Genomic DNA, 21,776 nt, shown 5'->3' with positions numbered 1-21,776 from the left:
GAAGCTGTTCAGAGGTGTGGGGGACACTGTGACCACCTTCCCCAAGGGCTTCCAATTGCTCACCTGTAAAATGGGTTGGGAGGAACAATTCACATCCACACCCCGGGCACCAGGGCTAGGTCAGTCCGATGGAGGTGGGTTTGGGTGGGGCAGTACCTACCCAGGAGTGGTCTCTCCTCTCCAAGCAGCAGACCCCATGCTGAGGGGGCAGTGCAGCCACTCTAGGGCTATCACCACGGGGTAATTTTGTCTGCATCCTGTGCTGAGCCCAGGACCATTCATGGATTTGGATAGCTAGCCTGGGGGGCTTGAAATGTGCTCTTGTGTCCTGGTCTACATCAGCAGCTCAGCTTTCACCACCAGCCACCAGCCTCCAGGGATCAGAGGCCTAAGCAGAGGGTTAATAGCCAATTTCTACATTTGGGCTGAACAGCAAACGAGGGCCAGGGTCAGGCTTGGCATCGTGGTGACCAGAGTCATTAGGAAAGCAGGTGCACCAAATCCTGTGTTGAAGATGGTGGTGCGGGAGGCATAATGGGCACCAGTCAGGCCTGGGCACCAAGGCCGGGGCAGAATGGGCGCACTATCAGCTTACACATTTATCATTGGAAATTATTAGCAGGAACCAGAAACAAATGTGTGAATTTATGTTCACTTACATTGTTTTGGGAAATATACACACTTTGTTAACTGGATGATTTTTAGGAAAACATTAGCTTCATGGTTTAGTGAAGATGACTCTTAGTTCAATACACTAGCTTAGTTCTGGTTTGGGTTTACAAAATGTTTTATTCAAAGTCCTTGGTGTTTACTTTAAGACAGGAATGAGGTGGGTTTTTTTATGCATTTTGATTATGGTTTTTCCTGAAAAATCCAAACCAGAACTAAGCTTCCCAGGGAAAACTCTGGTCCTCTTCTGGCAACACACTTGCCTTTTCAGAAATGTTACATGTCCTTTCCAGACTACCAACTCTGGAATTCATCCTCATATCCCTGTCATTAGAACACAGAAAGCCTTTGTTCACCACTGAGCTCCACCCAATGCTGGGTCCTGAGGATATGGAGTCGTTCCAGCTGGGAGTTGCTTGGAGTTCGTTGGGAAAGCAGAGGTTTAGAGCTGAATGGACACTTGAGTGCTGCACGAGCACGGAGGGGCACGAGCCCTGAGCAGGTGGCCCAGGGTGAAGGATAAGGAATAGCCAGAGTTGTGGAAGCAGGGATGGTAGCAGTGGGGTGCCCCAGTAAGGAACAAAATGAAGAAGGGCCAACAGGAGCTGCTGGAGGATCTGTGGGGCTAGAGGGAAGGATGGTGGGCCCTGGGGCGTGGGAAACAGGTGCCTCTGGGCCATCCCATGGGGTCATTCTGCAGGAAACACAATACATGACCCAGGACTGGGGGGCTGAGGGCTGGAGAGCTAAGGGTCCACAGACAGGCCCAGAGTCCCACCCTTTGAGGAAGGAGACAGAGGAGGAGCAGAATGAGGGTCAGCACAGTCCCTAAAACCAGTCAGGAGACAGTAGATCCCTGGGGCTAGCTCCAGGCCACCTTGGCCAGCAGAAGTGAAAAACAGGACCACGTGGGAATGAAGTGAGGAGGAGGGAAAAGTGAGAGACTTTTTGAAGTCTGTCATAAAGGTGTAAGAACCTGGGCCAGGGAGGAAAATGCTCTTTATTTTATTTAATGAAAGAGATTTGAGTATTTGGGAAGGAAGGTGATGAAGGAAACTGAAACCCAGGAAGGAGCCGACTGGATGAAGTGAGGTCCCAAGTGTAGCAGGACCCAGAGCTTTGGGTGTGGCGGGCACGGCTGTCCCTCTTCCCCTTGGGAGAAACACTCATCCCGACTCCAACCCCCCCAGGTTGCAGCTGGTCGGCTGCAGGTGGGCACTGGATGAGTGACAGCCCTGCCCTTCCCACACCATTGTGCTGTGTGCCCCAGTACGCTTTCCTTCTGGCCTACACTAGCTCCTGTCAGGTCTCTTGTGACCAAGCAAACCCTGAGCAGAAAGTAAGAAAGGAGTGAAGAAGGAGGGGTGGAGGGATGAGGGGATGAACGATACACCTGTAAACTGAGGAGACAAGGGGAGCAAAGAGCTGAGGTAATTCCTGCTTGAAGACATTGGTTTAGCAACCAAGTGGTATTTAAAATATTGGCCCAGCCGCTGACCAAATCAGCATGGACTCCAGCAGAAAACCGGCCAGGCCACAATGGTGCACCTGCTCAAGGCCAGCCCTGGCAAAAGGAGGCAAGGCAGCCTGCTGGGAGGTGGGGCATGCAGCACAGGGGGCTGTGGGCGGCCCCACCTGCAAGTTCACTGAACAGTTTGCTGACCCCGTGCCTGTCTGCCTGCCAGCCATCTGCCTGGACCTGGTCACATGGAGGTACTGCAGGGCAGCTTTTGAGAAGTCAGGGTCTCTTCCCCAAAGTTGGCACCCTTCACCAGAAATTCCTCAGGTTCTATCTTCGCTGAATTTAACCATGCTTCTTCTGAAACTACTGTGTTTTGAGTTTCCTGCTTCTTGGAGTTCCTTAGTTCCCAGAGAAGGACCGAATGCCTCTAACAACTTATGCTCATCTCTTGCAAGCTTCCAGAGGTGGTCTGTTGTAGCGCCCTGCCTCCCACAGGCCTCCTGGGTCTCTTCTGCACATCTTCCTTCACACAAACATTGGGATATGTGGTGCAAGACCAGGATCCCCTCTTGGAGCTACCACATGTCAACTGCTTTGTCTGGACGCTGAAACCCTCTGTATTATGGCTCCACTTGGCCTTTTCTCCTTTTTACTCATCTAAATTTCCAGCAGCCTGTGGGTCCAGTTCAAGTCTCACCCCTTCCAAGCAGCACAGTAGCACTGACCTCTGACTGTGCCTCTATGGCAGGCTGGGTGCCACCTCTCACTCCTGCAGCCTCTGGAGTCTGGGGCCCATGCTGGCTCTTTAAGAAAGGCCCAGGGGCCACAGGCTCCTTCAGCTCTGCCTGATAGCAATGGCAACCAGTTCCTCTCCTCTCCTGTGATCAGCTGCTCATGAGGCTGGGAGACAGTGGACAGACCCACCCTCCTAGCTGTACTCCCAACTAAAGACCACATTTCCCAGCACCCCCTGTAGCTAGGTGTAGATAAGGATAGGATAAAACCTAGTCATGGAGTCAGTGGGGTACGAGTACGATTTAGCTTTATGTCCTTAAAAAAGAAGTTACCTGTGCCTGGTGCTCTTTCCCCATTCCAGTTTGGAACATGGACATGGCACTGACCCAGCTTCAACCATGAGGATGAGTAATACCCTGAGGATACTGGGGCCAGCAGATGGGAGGATCCTGGGTGTCTGGGAAGGGCAGACTGTTACATGAGAAATAAATGAACATCCATCTTCTTTAAGACACAAAAGTTTTGACACTTTTGTCTAATGTGTTAGGCTCAAAATCAAGTTGGGATCTAAGACTCCCACCATGCTGGTTTCTGGATCTGAAACACTTCCACATAAAAGTCCGGGAAATGAGGACACATATGAAAGAAAATGGAAGCAATTTCACACAACACATGTAGACATAAAGAATTATCCCAGACAGAGTGAGACAATCCAGACAGCTCTGTAGCAAAGCAACAGGGACTAGAGAGGTCAGACTGGTCTCGGCCCCAAGGCTGAGCCAGCTCCTCTCCCCACTGTGCCCCTGCACTCAGGGAAACTCAGTGAGGACACAGGAGTAAGGCTGGCTGGGACCACTCCACCAAAGATGTGCTGGGAATGAAAGGAAGGTCTTGGTGATGACCTAAAAGCTGGTAGACAGGAGCCTGGGGACTGTGGCCTCTCGAGGACAGCTGAGTGAACGGCAACAGCAGGGCCAGGAGTAGCCCAGGAGTCCCAGCCCTGCATGGCTGCCCCAGCCCAGACAAAGGGAGAGACATTTCCTCAGGGAGTCAAAGCTTTTATTACCTGATAGTCCCTAGTGTGGTGCCAGAGATATCGCTCTGGTCCCGTCACTCCCCACGATGGTGGTGGTGGGGGCAGGGGTGGGTTGGAGGGAGGGATATTTACAGTGCATGGTGGTACAGGGACAACCACGTTCCTCAAGAGCTCTGAGAACTTTGTGCTTTTTTTTCTTAGTTGGTGCTGAGCTACCTGGAATGGATTTTTTGTGTATCTTTTTTAGGAAAAGATGTATTAAGCAAAGAACAATCTAGCCCAATTTCCAGGCCGATGATTTTACGATATCGATCCAAACATCACACTATTTAATTCCCCAATAAAACATTGGAAAAAGGACTATCAGTGCTAACACATTTACATATAAAATCTCCACCTAATAGGTAATAGAAGCCTATGTACCAATTTCTAAAACAGTTATAAGATATATACACAATTTGGGGTATATTAACAAAACAGAATATTACAAAATATTAAAGGCAATCCTCCTGGTCCGCGGGCCCTCATTGCCTCTTACTTGAAGTTGGCATAGTCTGAGAACGCGTCAATATATTCCTGCACCACCTTATAGCAGAACTCATACTGTTCCTGGAGAGCGAAAGGAGGGGGAAAAGCCAGGGTTACTGAAAAGAATGCTGTACCTGTAGTTCCTAATAGATCCATGCTTTTTGAAAATGGAAAACTGAGAGGGAATGTTTCTGGACTTCCACCTGAGCCCTGATCTGTCTGCCAGAGTTTTGACAGCATTCCCCTTCTGTGCTGAGTGAGGAGGGGCAGAGCTGACGAGCAGAGCTGACGAGGGGCATCCTAGGCCTTGCAGAGGTGAGATGTGAGTTTGCTGGGCTGGGAGACAGTGCGGCCTACACTCACCACCGCTGCCAGGCTAGGATGTGCCTGGCTCTCAAAGTCTCATATTCTCCCAAACCTCCTAACATCCACTTTTCTTTCCCTCTCAAACTTTTCTAGCACCATGGGATTCAGGAAAACCTCTGGGGATGTTCAGCTTAAGAGTCTCTTAACAGGGAGCCCAAGGATAACAAAGGCAGGTACCCCTGGGTCATCCCCACCCAGGACCCACAGAGAAGGGCAGACAAGCCCTGTGGGGTACCCAGCCACTCCCTTTCCAACCTGTCACATCCTCTGGGGATAGGGGCTGCATTTCCGCTGCCATCCTGCCTCCCAAGGTGCTTCCTGTCTGGGGCACCTTGGGGAAGGGTGGGTCTGTGGTTAGGTGGTCTTTAGACTACTGGGTGGGCCCCTCTGAAGAGCCTCCTCCCTGGGCTGGCCCTGACAGAGAAGGGCTGAAGATGGTGTGGGGACATGGACAGCATACCAGTGTCTGGACCATGTGTGGCCTCTGCAGCCTCAGGCTCTTAACGGTCTGGAAGACATCCAAAATCCCCTCCGCTTTTACACGCTCCAGGACGGTGCTCAGGGCACAGAAGGTCCCCGTCCTTCCTGCCCCGGCGCTGCAACAGAGCAGATAGGCTTACCACACCTGCGATGGCCTTCTGTGCTGAGGCGGTGAGTGACAGTGGCAAAGAGCAGACAAAGGCTCAGGCTGGTGCTCCAGGGAGGGTCTGTAATCCAAAGGGACTCCTGGGGTGGGATGGGGCAGGAGGCCCATGCTCACCTCTGCCCTGTGGACCCACCCAGAGTGGCGGAGCCCTGTGAGAGCACAGCTCTGGGAAGGCGTGCACCCTGTGCCCTTCCTGCACAGCCCCATGCGCCTGTGGAGGGACTCGTCCGTGGGACCATGGGGATGACCCTCCCTCACACCCCACCAACACTGAGCCTTTTGTTGTCCACCTACAAATGTGCCTGGGTTGCCCTGACCTCTGCTTGGTGAGGTTGGAACTGGTTCTAATACTGTCTTTTCCTTCCTTTGACAAACCCTGCCTGCCCCTCTGCACTGGTTGGCTGATTCTCTGCCGTGCCTCTCATTTTCTTCCTACATCCAAGGAATCCAGATGCTATCCCCCTGTTCAACATCATCAGTTGATTCACTCACTAGACACTTACTGAGTGCCTGCTCTGAGGCAGGGACTGTGGGGTTCTAGGCAGGGTGCTCAGGGAAAGCCCTAGGCTGTCTGGGAAAGCAGCATCTCAGGCCCACACAGGACTGTGCCTGGGCGGCTGAAGGGCACACAGCTAGATCTGATGATGGAAGGAAGGAGAGTGGTTGGGGCAAGGTCAGAGCCCTTGGGAGGTCAGCCCCTGCTGTGCCCCCTGCCTGCACTGGGCAAGGAGCCCTCACATCATATTGGGCCTTATTAGCCATTGTTAGGGTTCTAAGTAAAGAAGAGCATTCTTTCTAATATGTGATCTCAAATGACATGCCCTAAACAAAATTTACCTTTCCCCCAAACAAGTCTCCTTACCATCTTTCTTCTGTTGGTCACACCGACCATTACCAGCAACCAAGGCTCAAACCTGGTAGGCCTCCTGACTCCTCTCCTCTTTCACCCTATGTTCTTAGCCTTGTTCATTTTTCCTCAAACTGTTTTTAAAATAATTGCCCTTTTCTCTTTTTCTGCTCCTTAAGGAGGCCGGGCCCTCATCCCATACAGCCCATCTGGTGGCTCCACTGTTGTCTCACCTGCTGCTTTCCTGTACCCTATGCCCACCTCAAATACTCCCCTGCCCAGTATCTGACATTATTAGTCCCCAGCACTTCTTGTACGAAGTTCAAACTCCAAGGTCCTCTCCTATCATCTGGCCCTGCCTTGATCAAGCCTGACTGCCATGTGCTTACCAGCATCCTGCTCTTGTCTGGCTTTCCCCTTGGTCTACCACATACTCACTGCTGCCCCCATCTGCCTGTCCTTGCTTCCCTGCCCCTTGCCAGGCTGGGGCGAGCTGTACCTGCAATGCACGGTGATGGGGTGGTTCCCTGACTGCTGCTGCTGCTTCTGCACGGCCGCAATGATGCTGATCATGCCCTTGCCGTCACTGGGGATGCCCACTTCAGGCCAGCCATGGAAGTGGAATTGCCGGATCTGTCGGCTCTTGTTCTCCTTTGGAGGAAGGGGGATCAGGAAGGCAGGGGCAGCCCTGCTCTCCCTGTGGGAGAGGTCTACCCACCACCCACCTTACCCTGGTGTTGGTGACCAGGAGGTCTCGGACGGTGTAACTCTCACATTCCTCCTCCTTCTTCAGCTCCACGGTGATGTCTCCATAGGACACCAGTCCATCGGATGGCCAGTACTGGGCGCACTTCTCCTGAAGGACAAATGGGAGAGGTGAGGGGCTCAGATACCATGTGTGGCAGAGGCAGGAGCAGCCTGGCCCCACTCTCAGTACAGCCACTCTTACTCTGACACACCCCATCCCCAAGGTATTGAAAACTCGGAGGATTGTTACATTCCTTCACATTCCAATTAACTTCCGATCCTTACCAGAGGTCTGTAAAGAACTCTGACTATGGCTCACAAGGTATCCAACACTCAGTGGCTGGAGGAAGCAGAGAGGGGGTGGGGAGGAGACAGAGGAGGAGGAGGGAAAGTCTCTGTTCCAATTCACGGCCCCCCGCCTTGGGGTGTTTCCACATTTTACAGCTGCTTCCATCTGTCAGACTGCTAATCCAGAAAAACCAAACCCACTCATGTTCCCAGCCAGCCATCGTGCTTCACCACAGCCCAGTCCACAGTACCCTTTGGTCCCTTTCCTTTCATCTCTTTAATCTGCAATGGTACCTTAAGAGTTGCTAGCACTCGCCTTTCTGTACTTGCTAGTGAGCAGGAGATAGTTTGCTATCTGTCCTTGCTTGCACCTGGCCCGACTCCCTCTATAGCTCCTGTGGGGAAGGGGTGTATCCCTTTTCATCTTTGTATTCCTAGCACCTTGCACAATGCCTGGCATACAGCAGGCTCTCCGTAAGTACCTGGTAAAAGAATTTGTTGAATGTCTGCAGAACAAGCCAAGGCATAAATACGTAAATAAAACAAAATTGTTATACTGTCCATTTCTTTACTACATTTTGGGGTAAGATCTGAGATTCTTTGCTTTTGGAAATTTATAAGTTCTCAACCATACATGTACTATACGTTCATTATAAGACATTTGGAAAAAATTAAGAAAAGCAGAAAAGAAATTGCTAATAGTCTCACAGTCCAAATAAAATCACTATTGAAAATCTGTTTTAGGCCAGGCATGGTGGCTCACGCCTGTAATCCCAGCACCTTGGGAGGCTGAGACAGGAGGATCAATTGAGGCCAGCAGTTTGAGACCAGCCTGGGCAACATAGCAAAATCCTGACTCTACAAAAAATTAAAATATTAGCCAGGTGTGGTGGAGTGCGCCTGTAGTCCCAGCTACTGGGGAGGCTGAGACGAGACGATCACTTGAGCCCAGGAGTTCAAGGCTGCAGTGAGCTACGAGCCTGTCATTGAACTCTAGCCTGGGTGACACAGTGAGACACTATCTAAAAAAAAAAAAAAAAAAAAAAAAAAACAAACCACAAAAAACAAAAGGCAAGCTCAAGAACTAGGGTTTAATCTCAGATTTGCCTTCAGAATATGAACTCTGGATAATGGCATCCTAAAGAAGCTGAAATGGAGAAGCTTTTCTGCATTTTTCTCCTGCTGTGTTTGTTTACCCTCCTTCCCGCAGACAGCACTAAGTCTCTTGTATACAGTCTGACACTGGCAATGGTGATGAGGATGCACAGCTTTGTGGGCAAGTGACTGATGCTATCATGTTCAACTGATGCTTTGGAGATGCAGAATGCGGCTTTGGATTTCGCTGACCCAGCACAGGAGCTGCTGGCATGGCTCTGCCCAACAGCTACAGCTGTTGAGCAAACCCGGGCCTTACCAAGCTTAAGATGGAGCAGAAGGAGAAAATGGGGAGAAGAGAATTTCAAGTTTTAATTCCTTTGAGATATTAATTTATATAGGTACAGAGTTTATATTTTGGGATTAGATATTTTCTCTGGGAGTTTGATACTGCAAGTGTGGAGTAGTAGTGTTGCTTTGTATAAACGTAGACACCCTTCAATGTATCATTTAGGCTTACTGTGTTACCATTTCTGGGAGCTACATCTGACAACATGAATGGGAAATGGAGCAGAAAGTGAAATTTTGTCTTGGGGGCCAGTGAGGCCTTATAAAGAGTATCACTAAGCCAGGTGTGGTGGTGCATGCCTGTAGTCCCAGCTACTCAGGAGGCTGAGGCAGAAGTATCACTTGAGCCCAGGAGTTTGAGGCTGCAGTGAGCTATGATCACAGCTGTGAATAGCTACCATACTCCAGCCTGGGTAATATAATAATACTCCATCTCTTAAAAAAAGAAAAAAAAAAGAATTTCACTAATATCCTTTTCTGATCCATTCAGAAGCTTCTGAGGACAAGAGCTTCTGCCTGCTTCACTGGCCCTGGGAAGACAGAGGCATAAGGCAGTACGTAGAGGGGAATGGGCCTTACCCAACTGATGGCAGCCTTGGCCAACGGGCAGGAGAATGTGTGTGTGCATGATCCTTCTACCCATGCTACCCATATGCAATGCTCCTGCCCCTCCTGCCCTTTACTCTTCAAGGATGGAAGAGCCTGAGTCTGATTAGATGGAGTCAGAGGTGTTCACTGGGCCATGTTTTATCACAAGGCAATGGACCGAGAGATGATCCTTGTGCTCACTGTTCCAGTTCCTCTAATGCTCTTCAGTCCTGCCCATCACAGATCTGGGGATGCAGACTGGGGTGGGGGGAAGGACCACATGTAGGGCCCTGGTCTAATCTGCATGTTCCACCGTGGCTGGTGAGAGAGGGCTGGCAGACATGCACCATGCTCCCAAGAACAGAGGCACATTTCCCAATGGGCCTTTGTTACTGGGTGTATGCTTCCCTGAGCATAAAGCTGAGGACCTTAACCAAACCTCCTACCTCATCAGTATTGTTGTTAATAATACAGACCTACAGGTATGTCTGTCGATTAGGTACAAGATACAAGTCTGGAGAATAGCTAATGAGTTAAATGACTGAAACTGAAAAAAGTCTTGACAATAAAATAAATCAGGGTGACCAAGTATATGTAAAGCCTTGTATCAAAGTTAAAATAAATAAACTGTACAAGTACAGAATGGAGAACTAATGGCTTAGGATAACTAATGTAAAACATATTTTGTATTTTAATTTTTAATTATCTACAAATTCAGCGAGTCATGAGTAGGTGCCATGCCCCCCTCACTCTCTTGGTGGCAGCCCCTCACCACCAGCATTGCTGTCATAGCCTTCCTCTCTGCTTCTGGCTTGCTCATTTCTAATACGTTCTCCTCACTGCTGCCAGAGGGAGGTTTTTTTTTTTTTCTGAGACAGAGTCTCACTTTGTTGCCCTGGCTAGAGTGAGTGACATGGCGTCAGCCTAGCTCACAGCAACCTCACACTCCTGGGCTCAAGCAATCCTTCTGCCTCAGCCTCCCGAGCAGCTGGGACTACAGGCATGCGCCACCATGCCCGGCTAATTTTTTCTATATATTTTTAGTTGTCCAGCCAATTTCTTTCTATTTTTAGTAGAGACGGGGTCTCGCTCTTGCTCAGGCTGGTTTTGAACTCCTGAGCTCAAACAATCCGCCCGCCTCGGCCTCCCAGAGTGCTAGGATTACAGGCATGAGCCACCGCGCCCGGCCCAGAGGGAGTTTTAAAAACACACAAATCAGGTATTGTCAAGGGCTTTTTAACTGCTGTATGAAGTCAAAAAAACCTCTTCACTATGGCTTAGAAGGAATTTTCTCACTAGACCTTGCTAGATTCTCCTGGCTCATTCTCTTGATTATATGATCCCTGTTAAGTAATGCTCTAGGCACAACGAACCACCTGTTTACTATAATATGCAACCTCAACAGAGTTTTAAAAGAATAAGCACTGGGCTGGGTGTGCTGGCTCATGCCTGTGAGGCAGCAGGACTGCTTAAGGCCAGGAGCTCGAGACTAGCATGGGCAACACAGCAAGACCCGGTCTCTACAAAAAAATTACAAAAATTAGCCAGGCATTGTGGCATGTGCCTGTAATGCCAACTACTTGGGAGGCTGAGGCAGGAGATCACTTGAGCCTAGGAGTTGGAGGTTGCAGTGAGCTATGATTGCACCACTGCACTCCAGCCTGGGGGGGACCCAGTGAGACCCAGTCTCTAAAAAAAAATAAAAAAATAAAAAAAAAGAATAAGCACTGTCAGAATGTCACAACAGACTGGGCTACCCAGTAATATGAGGGGTGAGGGGGATATCCCTGAGATTGAATGTCCTCGGTAGAGGCTGCAAGATTCTGATTCAGGAACAGTGTTAAGAGGCTTCCTATACTGGGTGGGAGCTGATCTAGGGGGCCTCTAAGGTCCCTTTTCATCAGAGTTCCCAGATAACACATCTTTTTAATTGGACTTCTGGGCCTTTTTCTTAAAATATTTCCTTGTTACTGAATATTAAATTGTAAATTTGTTTTTTTTTCATTTCTTAAATTCCAATGCTTTCTTTCGTGTAGTTAGCAAAGATGCGACCTTCCTCAGACACACTCACATGGACTATACCTCAGAGCCTTGGTCTGGCTCTGCACCCCTCATCTTGCTATCACTGCCCTGCCTGAGGAGGAGGAGAGGAGAGGGCGTGTACAAAGGCTAGGCTGGGGGGACTGTATTCAGGAGAAAAGTGAAAGGCTGTGAACTGTCTGGGAATCAAATGGAGGCTCAGACCACATTGCTTTTCCATTCCTGGGAGAAGCTAATGACTGCTCAGACACCAACTGGCTGGGCAACAGTGCCTGGAAATGGCTCTTTGGACAGTGTAAGTCAAAGAAAAGGTCCAAACATACCTTCTAGCCTCCCCCATCTCCCTATTTACACACACACCCTTTTCATTCTGTCTCTGTCTCCCACAGCCTAGGACCTTTTTGAGCTCACCTGGCCTCTCTCCTCCAGTTCTGTTAGCATCACGATAGAGCAGGATTTCCACTCCCAGATCATTCGCCAGAAGTCCTCAATTGTGTGGAGAAGAGGGCCCTGGCTGGCGATGTAGGAGTCCTTCTGCCGGTAGCCCTATACAGGCCATATCAATTGCAGGGGTGAGACGGTTTAATCAGGAAGGGGTTAGTGGAGAAGACAGGCCTGCCTGGGAATCAGTGAGACAGGCCACTAGGAAGGAATGTGAGCTGCTTGGATGTGAACCCATCCCAGGCAGAGCTCCCCCTGTCTAATAAGCTGGTCCATTTCTGTCAGGGCTAGGGAAGGAGAATGGAGAGAGCAGGAATGGGAAAGATCAGAACTCAGTTTTTCAGCCTCTTGGCTGTGGGCTGTGCTGGGAACTTTTTCCTCCAGGTATCATACTGATGCATGCTCTTGGTTTTCCCCCATCTCCTCCCCCCGCTTCTTTGGGGCTAGACAGACCTAGTATGTAGGGTGCGTGGGTGGATATCAGTTCAGTAATTGTTCACTGTCTCAAAGATGATCCTCTCAAGCAGGTATGTGAGGGAGGCACTGAAAGCCCCAAGGCTGAATCTTCATGGGGGGTTGGGAGCTCAGGGGACAAAGTCACCACTTACATCAATGAAGGATGCATTCACATAGTCTGTGTTCTCCTCGCCCCGTTTAACTGGAATGATCACTCTGTTGAATTCATCTGCAAGGACAGCGGGCTTATGGCTCACCAACATCACTTGTCCTCTCCCTCTCCTTCCATTGCTCCCGCCCCAGACCCTGGACACATACAATCCCAGCTGAGCAAGGACATGCCTGATCCTAACCCAGAGGGGAGAAAGCCTTTGGCTTCTATGGTCTTTTATTTCCAGAAGCCACTAAAGAACTAGGAGCAATAAGAGGCCAACGCCATGATTCTTGTCTCCAAGCCAATCCTTAACTAGTACCTGAGAAGTGGAAGGGGTGGAGGGAGTTGAGGGATGGGACAATAAGGCTTTGGGGTAGGGAGAAGGCTCTTACATGGAATGATCTGTAAAACCCGGTTCTTCTTCATGTTGGCTGGAAGGTTTCCAGTACGCATCTTGTCATTCTGGATTTTGATTGATGTTAATTTCTGAATTAGGAAAGGGAGGGGAAACGTCACTGATTCCAGTAACTGAACATGACAAGATTATGTCTGTCACTGGGCCTGTACCTTCAGGCCACTCTGGCTCCGACTTCCATTTCCACATGTTCTTGTTGGAACATTGTTTCTTCTATCTTTAAGCTTAGTGAACAAGCCAAGAAGAGAGGTGTTTGGGAAATACTTCCTTCCAGGCTCCTATGGACCCTTCTGGGATTCCCCTTGCCTGGAATTTTGTGATCCTAGGGCAAGGATCCCAGTACCATAGGAGGGAGTGTGCCTGCACTGCTGTCTGACAGCCCTAGGGGCAGTATTAGACTCTTCAAAAACACTTACTCAGACGTACATCCTCCCTTTCCCTGATTCTGAGGTTCCTTCTTGATCTGTGCTACTCTAAGTATAGCCCACACATCAGTGCTGGCCTCATCTTGTTAGAAATGCAGGCCCTAACTCAGACCTGCTCAATCAGAACTTACATTTTGACAGGATCCCAAAGAAATCTGTGTACATGCTATAGTCTGACAAGGACTGCTCTAAGGAAAGTGGTCCTCCCCACCTCAACCCAGAATTTCTTGCTTCTGGTAGCACTTCTATTGATGAGAGCATGACTTATGCCTTAGGTGTGTTGAGAGCCACTGTCTAATGGCACATAGCAGCAGTTAGCAGTCTAAGGTCCACAGGCCAAATCCAGCCTGCTGCCTATAAATAAAGTTTTACTGAAACAGCCATGCTCATTTGTCTATGTCTGCTTCTGTGCTACAAAGGCAGCATTAAGTAGTTGGGACAGAGACCATATGGCCTGCAAAGCCTGAAGTATTTATTATCTGGCCCTTACACAAAACTCTTTGCTCTTGCTGTACATTATTATCACCTGGAGGGGCTAGGGGGGTCACCTAAAAAAATATCATTGCCTGTTTCTTTTTTCCCCCTAAACACAACTTCTAACATGCAGGACAGGTTGAGAATAACGAGTATGAGGAGAGGGTCAGCTCCTTAACCAAAGGCATGCCTCACAAGGGAATTTACCACCTGCTGGTAAATGCATAAGAAGTCCAACATCCCATATTGCCTGTATCACACAGATCCTTCAATTGAAGGTTGCCCAGCTCCAACTCACCTTAAACTCCTCCTCTAATCCATTATTGCTGGTCCCTGGGATTTTGTTATAAATTTTCTGCAGGTGGGTTTCTAGAGAGGTCACTTCCAGTTCTGTATCCCCATAGAGATAATGCTCCAGAAGGGCTTGGTATATGAACACATACTGCATCTGAAACACGGACAAGCCCCAGCTCTCAGTCACACACAGCATGGTCCTTGTGCCAGGTCACCCCCTTTTACCCCTACTTCTCTCCAGTCCCCTTCTCCTTTGATCCTAGCTGGGATAAAATGATTCCCTCTTACTGCCCCAATTCAGTGAAGCAGGATGTGAAATGCACGAGTCCCTCTCGGGGGTGCTTAGCTTGGGAGGGAGGGTCCCAGTCTACCTTGGGGATGTTGGAAACCTGCAGAGAAGGACAAACCCAACTCCTGCTTATTTTCAGAGTGCAGACTCAACAGTCTGAAGGGGCTGTCAGAAACCGGAGATGCACAAAACCTGTGATAATCTGGTACCAGCCTCCCACCAGCCTCCCTCTTGGTGCTGTGCCCTCATTACGGAGCCCATGTCGCTGCTGCTCCCAGTCGTGGCTGAGCTGTGTCATGACTCTGTGGGCACTGGCTCTCTCAGTGGTCTGTTCCCTTAAAGTCCAGTGAACACAACCTCTGCCTTCCTGACTCTCCCAGGCACAAAGCCACAACCTCCTCTGTGCTGTGTCTTTAAATATATGATTTATAAGGGCCCTTCATCACACTACATGATGATCATTTACAATAACCTGGAAGACTGACTGAATCCTCTATGTAGACAGAGGTTTTGGTCCTGGAATTCCTCCGCCCTCGCCTGACCCACAGATCACTCACGTCTGTTTGCACCATCTGACAGCGCTGTGCCCGGATCCGGCTTACAAAGCCATATACGTCCACCTTCCGCTCCATATGCATCATGTCCAGCATGGCATCAATGACGACAAAGGTACCTGTACGTCCTACACCCGCACTGCAGCCAGAGAGCAGGGGTGTTACCAGGACAGCCAGCATGCCTTGTGGGGCAGATGGGGCGGGGCAACATAGGCGGGAGCTCTTTCTCCAGGCTCTAAATTCTAATTCTGAATGGGGCGGAGCTGGGGCTCTCCTGGAGCCAAGAACCTCACTGTGAACTCCTAACCTCCAGCTATCAGAACTGAACATCTGGATACTCAGAAGGGTCTGCAGGCTGCAAGTATACATGGCCAGCACTTGACCCAGACTATTGGCTTCACAGCAGGGTCTCTCCTCTCCCAGTCTTGGAGGACTGCCCTTCCCTCTTTCCTCAAGTCATATTCTCCACCTCGCACTAGAACCTGAGGAGTCTCTCTGACTGCTGCCCTGGGGCCCCAACAGCTCATCTGCTCTGTGCCAGACCCCTCAGCCAGGGCCCCTGCACTATTCCTCTGTTCTGGCTATGGGGGCAGAATGCGGGGAGCCAAGGGGTCAGGCCACACTGACCTGCAGTGGACCACGATGGCCCCTGCATACTGAGGGTTACAGGCCTTCACCTTCTTGAGGAACTTGAGCATGCCGATGGGGGTGAAAGGCACCCCAAAGTCTGGCCAGCTGGTAAAGTGGAACTGAGTGATGAGGCGCTGTGGCTTTCTGTTCGTCACGTCGCCCACCTGTGGAGTGAAATCCTGTGTGTTGCCCTGATACCCAGGGGTAGGTAGCACCAGGGCAGGGAGGTGATAGTGTGGCTGCTAGTGACAATGGGGAAGTGAGAGTGTTCCCGGGGAAGTGTTAACCATGGACAGACAATATTCCCAGTAACCCCATGCATTAGGCAGGGCTATTACTATTATTCTTGGCCTGCAAATGTGAAAAGTGAAACTCAGAGAACTTAAATGACCTTATTAAGGTCTCAGAACTAGTAAATGGCAGGGTCACAGCTAAAATGCAGGGCTCCTGAGTCTTAGTAAGTCCCTTTTCACAGCACCATGCTGCCCCTCGGTGGAAGGTGACCTTTGCTCAGGCTTCCAGGGTTGCTCTGGAGGGCCAGGAGCAGGCTCACCACATCCTTGATGTCTGGAGCCTTTGAAGTAGAAAAGGAGGGTAGGTGAGTCAAGCACCTAGGAGACTATTCCACCTCCTGATGCTCCCTTTCCATAGCACTTGGTCATATCTAAGATGATCACACTCTATCCCAAATGGTACTTTTTCTGCTAGTCATGAAAATACTGCTCCCTTAGCTTTGACAGAAAAGTTCCCTGGAGCGTAGATCTCTGGTTTCAGAATCCAAACATACTGCACACTCAGTAATTCCTGACCACCCTGAGTAAGAGGGGGGATGACCCAGCCTGTTCTCTCTTTCTTAGTGGTCAGCAAATCCTACACAAGAACTGAAAAGGAGGTAGGAGACAGTACCTGCTGGATACAAAACTTCCGTACTGTGTAGTCCACCAGGACAGTCACATCCTCTACAGAAACACGGATATTGCCGTAAGTCCAGCAGCCTTGGTCTGGCCAGTACTGGGCGCACTTACACTGGAAAGAAACAGACATGCATTCCCTGACCTCAGACCTCCCACCTCTGGCAGATGCAAACGGCCTAAAAGGAAGAGACTACAAAGCCCAGACTAAAGTCCCCAGGCTAAATGGCCTCTTCTTTCATCTCAGTCAGCTGTAGACTTACTTATTCAAATTGTCCTTTTCTCAAGGTCCTCAGCTTCCATCCTATTTAGCACAATCTCCTAACTTACACATGGCTCCAGCTCCACACTTCTCGATCTTTCCCATTCCCACTCGCTCCTCTTTGGTTCAGGGTGAATCTGAAGCCATTTTACCTATAAAATCTGCACTTCCATGATAGCTGAGGACGTGCTCTAGGGACAAGTCTGAACCCCTTAAACCAGCAGTCTGCTATGAGGGCACCACCAGGGTAGACTGATACAGTCTGTAAACCTGCCGTGAGAGGCCTGAGGCCTTCTCTGTTGTCTGGGCCTTGGACAGCTTCCAAGAGCCAGAGGTCTGGATGGAGGAAACTAACCTAAAGCCCAGCCCAAGCATTATCCTTCCTAGGCATGTGGAGCTGCGATCAATACACCCAATATGCCAGGATGGTGATCAAGGTGATTCAAGGGCCATCCTTGAGAAAGACTGTCATGAATGGGGATTCCTCTCTGGGACTACATCCAGGATCCAGGATTGGCACTGGCTGTGGCCCAGTGATGGGGCTGGCCGGGCCAGGCACAGACTTGGTAGTCTCAAAAGGAAAAGGATCAGCCAGAAGGCTGCCTGCAGGATCAGGCCAAGGCCTCCCATTCTCTTGTACCCCTACAGGGGTCTCAGTTCATACACCTTCCTCTGCTGACTCTAGGATACACCAAGCCTCAGGAGGTAGGACAGGAAACCAGGGGAATGAAGACTAGAGAAGCCAGGAGAGAAAAACCTCTCTGTGGCTTTTCTTTAGCTAATGGCACAAGTCTTTCTTTAAGGTTGTTTTGCAACCAGGGTGAGTTATTTGACTACCAAAAACAGGGAACGTGCTCTAGGCACACCCTAGGTTCATCTGAGGCTTCCAGGCCACAGGGAAGTCTGGTAGATAAATCAGCCTCTGTCTGTCTGGATGAATCACTGGCAGCGCAGCTACCAAAGGTAGACAGCCAGGCTCAAACTCAGAGCTGTACCCAAGCAGTCCCTTTGCTGGTCACACCTGTACCAGGGGTCCTCCTACTAATTTCTCCACTCACCTCCTTTCTCTCCTTCAGGTTGGTCACCATGACAATGGTGGCTGTGTTTTGTTCCCAGATCATCCTCCAGAAATCGTTCACCGTTTCTTCTTTTGGTCCTAAAAGTCAATAGCAAAGATGAAGAGATTACACACCAAGGGGAAGAAAAATGTTGGGAAATTGGGAACATTCATTCCTGACTTTTGGCAGCCTGTGCCCCTATGTCCTGAACTAAATATCCAACCCATCCATCCACCCACCTAACTGAACATTTCCCATATTTCCACCATGTACTTGCTAGGAACTTCACCAGGATTGGGCAAGGGTAGGGAAGGTTGTCAAAATATAAAGAGAACACTAACAACATCTCCCAAGGATATAGCTGATGATAAAAATCATGACTGGTCACTGAATACCTACATATGGGCCTGACAATGAGCTAAGTGCTCCATGTGGTATCTACTGCCTCCTATCATGCTCTGTGTGGGTTGTCATCAGCCCCAGAAAGGTTGGATGACTTGCTCAGGCTGGAAGGCAAAATTTATCTCCCACATAGCCTTTTTCAGAAAACCACTTGAAAATTCTAAACAAAAATGAGAAAGTAAACAAAGCAAGGGAAAGGAATGAGATCTAAGAGCAGAGAGAAAAACAGAATTCCCAGGGTATTGGTGAAGGAAAGTCTTAGGATGATAACTCTGCCAGAGGCTATCAATCCATAACAGAACTGAAGAAAGAAGGTTCTAGAAGGATCCCAAGATAAAAAATGAAACTTATAAGAATTAAACTTCACGTATCTGAGGGTACTCAGAGAAGATATATACTTCTAGCAAAGAGTTTAGGGGAAAAAATCAGTAGTAGGTATATAAAAAAACTAAGTAATTAGGAAAAAAGGGCAACCATTAGCTCTTGGAAAAGAGGGGGAGGAAAACTACAAAAAAAAAGCATAATACTATGTGTTTCAGCTGTCAATAATGTGTGTATACTCACAATAATATAAATAATATTACCTTAACCCAAAATTGTGATTTGACTTTACTGGGAGAATGGGGAAGAGGACATGTGTGTGCATGTCTGTCTGACTGCGGGGAGGTGCCTTGTAAGGGGATTAGATGGCTGTCATATACCACAAGAAGTCAATGGATAAAAATGGTTGCCTCAGGGCCATTAGTCTAAAAAAGTAAAAAGGAAAAGGAGGAGAACTTTGTAGTATAAGTCTTATAGTCCCTTCTGATTTTCTTAAACTTTCTATTCCCTTTGGTAAAAATATAATAATATTAAAAAGAAAAACAGACAACAATAGCAGTTGGATACATGCCAGAAAGATGTACAGAGGGGCAAGTGCTTCACTGCCACACAAGGTCAGGGCAATCTCCAAGGGGAGGTGACACCTGAACCCTATCTTAGGGTAGATTAGGTGGCTGGGAGTTTAGAAAAGGGGCACAGGGAGAAGGGGCACTCCAGGCAGAGGGGCAGGGGGCTAGCAGCTTAGAAAGAGCACCAGAGGCCCCCGGACTGCAGGGAGTTCAGCGACGCCTTTGTGCAGGGTACAGGGAGTAGCAGGAGATGGGGCTGGAACGATAGCTGAGATACCGGAACTAAAGGGCCAGGCTAAGGCAGAGGGATCAGTTAGCAGGCGACTGCAACAGAGCTGAGAGGAAAGATGGGGTAAGGCCGTATGTCAGAGAAGACAGAACAAGAGGGCTAGTCATATCTAGAGCAGGATACAGGTAAGAGATCTGGACAATCCGGAATCTGGCTTGATTTAGGTGGATTACATTCCAGTCATCATGACGGCCAGAGAATAAAGGAGGAAAAGCAATTCTGAAGTTGAGTAAGGGTCATATTTTAGTTTCTGATGTTGCGTCTGAAGAGTCTTGGGATGTGCAGGTGGAGGGGTGCAAAACTCCTCTGAAAATGTGGCTCAGGAGCTCAAAGGGCAGCGGCCAGCCAAACAGAGGTGGGTATAAATGTGGTCTTGCAAAGAGAATACAGAGGGGAAGGAGAAAAAGGGACCAAAGAATGCTGGGGATCCTCAGCATTATTCCAGTTCAGACAAAATAAAAAGCCAGGGAAGGAGACTAAGGAGGATAGATGGAGGGGCAAGAGAATCGAGAGAAAACGGAGCCATGAAAGATGGAGATAGAGTTCCAAGGAAGTGGTCATCCACAAATTTGGGGAGAAATTAAACTATACTTAAAGGACAGAAAGAGGAACAAAAGCCAGAAGAGGAACATTTAGAAAGTGAGAAAAATCAAGAGAACTCAATGTCAGTAAAGTAACAAAGGAGAGGTTCAGGAGGATGGGAGTTTGAGAAAAGGGTCTTCAGGAAGTCACAGGTGACCTTCCTTCAATGAATATTTAGCACCAACAACATAGCAAACAAAGACAAGAAGAAACTGCATGTGGTTGACCATGGCAAAACCATCACTGAGTAGGTAGCATCTGAGCTGGGCCTTGGAAGGTGGCCTGAATTGACAGGTGGCTGCAGAGGAAAGGACAGGGCCTAGTTAGGCAATGGCCAGGCCCGGGTGGGAGACTGCAAGGGCAAGGAGGATGTGAGGCTTTCCCCAATCATCTTAATTTACCTCTAATTTAGCTTGTATCATTATTTTTTCTGTCACAGTACTTTCCAACAGAACTTTCTGTGATGATGGAAATGTTTTATATCTATACTAATATGGTAGCCCCTAGCAAGATTTGGCTATTGAGCATTAAAATATGACTAGTACAATCAGGGGACTGAAATTTAAATTTTATTTAACTTTAATTAGAAACTTAATTTTAAATAGCTACGTGTGGCTATTGTAATGAATAGCATAGTCACTTACCAAATAATATACTTATTTGCTATAAACTTTCCTCTACCAACTAAAGGCTCCAAGAAGGCAGGGGCCATATCTTGTTTTATTCCTCTCCATATCCCCATTACTTAGGCCAGTGCCTGGTACATAATAGATGGTCAATGAATGTTTGCTGAGTGACCGAATAAATCAGCTTTGGTGGACAACAATAACATCACAATTACTTTTTAATGCTGCAAACATCAAGGTATTTTTGCTAGGATCCCAAGAGTGAACACACTTCTTAACAGAACAGCAGGCCATGGAAATGTATGTAGAGCATGTAAAAGACCATGGCACGGTCTGCACTCTAAGGTTCACACGGCCCACCTGCGAATAATGGTGGCACTCAAGCCCAGGAGTTGGGGGAGAAGAATCAGCCTGGACCTTGTGAGGTCGCTAATCTTCTCTGGAGACTAAATCTAAACTCAAACTTTGAGCAGTCTGGCTAGCACCTAAGGTTAATTGGCCCCAATTAGACAGGGGTGGGGTGGTGGTATGTGCGTGTAAGTTAACTGGCCCCAATAAGATGGGGGTGGGGCAGTGGGGGGTATGTGTGTGTGTATCTTTTTTAATACACAAAGCATTTCTTTTAAAGAAATTCTAAGTCATTAAGTCACTAAAATGAAGGCTCTTAGTTATAAACCTATAAGGTGGATTATATTTCTTTCAGGTGGTAAAAATTACAGAAAAGCTAATGCATTCTGATTAATCCATTTAGCATTTGGAAGAAAAAACCCAAACTCACTATGGGCTCATGGTTAAGCCTAAAGCAAAAAGTTGTCATTACTTTACCTTGTGCAGCAATGAATTTGTTCTTTTCTTGGTAGCCCTGGGGTGGGGGGGAAAAAAGAAAGTGAAAATCAAAAATGGATACGAATGAAATTCTCCAGTCTGACTCCCAATCAGTTAACAAAGCCTCCCTTGTGAAAAAGTGCAGGCACTTAACAAAGATTTCTAGTCTAGAAATTCCCAAGGGATTAGCTTTGAAGCTAGGGATTGAAGACTACAAAACTCAAATGGCCTAGGTCGTCTTCTCAAAGTGAATTATTAATAAATACTGATATGAGGATATCCAAATGCCACTCCTAGACTAGACCATGTTTCCGATGCTGTATCAGCAGCTAACAATGTAGATTTCAGTAGGTAAGAACCCTCCAGGCAGAGGCATATGTGGTGATTCCAGGGATGAAGCTGTG

The 21,776-nt window shown here is 48.4% G+C and overlaps 1 protein-coding gene across 2 annotated transcripts in view; it reads right to left on the bottom strand.

Annotated features, from left to right (window-relative positions):
- Positions 1–3,903: 3,903 nt before the first annotated feature.
- The window catches only part of PTPRA (protein tyrosine phosphatase, receptor type, A), a 140,994-nt gene continuing 123,121 nt past the window's right edge, over positions 3,904–21,776 (bottom strand). For both annotated transcript variants that reach the window (XM_012637691.1, XM_012637692.1), the window contains 13 exons: positions 21,373–21,409; positions 17,759–17,856; positions 16,434–16,553; positions 15,525–15,691; positions 14,901–15,036; positions 14,059–14,208; positions 12,839–12,932; positions 12,445–12,521; positions 11,807–11,941; positions 7,020–7,145; positions 6,789–6,940; positions 5,257–5,392; positions 3,904–4,511 (listed from right to left, as the gene is read on the bottom strand). In XM_012637691.1, the coding sequence (XP_012493145.1) occupies positions 4,437–4,511; positions 5,257–5,392; positions 6,789–6,940; positions 7,020–7,145; positions 11,807–11,941; positions 12,445–12,521; positions 12,839–12,932; positions 14,059–14,208; positions 14,901–15,036; positions 15,525–15,691; positions 16,434–16,553; positions 17,759–17,856; positions 21,373–21,409 (1,503 nt within the window). In that variant the 3' untranslated portion in view covers positions 3,904–4,436. The remainder of the gene's footprint in view (positions 4,512–5,256; positions 5,393–6,788; positions 6,941–7,019; positions 7,146–11,806; positions 11,942–12,444; positions 12,522–12,838; positions 12,933–14,058; positions 14,209–14,900; positions 15,037–15,524; positions 15,692–16,433; positions 16,554–17,758; positions 17,857–21,372; positions 21,410–21,776) is intronic.

This window comes from Propithecus coquereli, unplaced genomic scaffold (genome assembly GCF_000956105.1).
Source record: "Propithecus coquereli isolate 6110/MARCELLA unplaced genomic scaffold, Pcoq_1.0 Scaffold122, whole genome shotgun sequence".
Lineage (NCBI taxonomy): Eukaryota > Metazoa > Chordata > Mammalia > Primates > Indriidae > Propithecus > Propithecus coquereli.
This window is presented reverse-complemented; position numbering and strand designations above follow the sequence as displayed.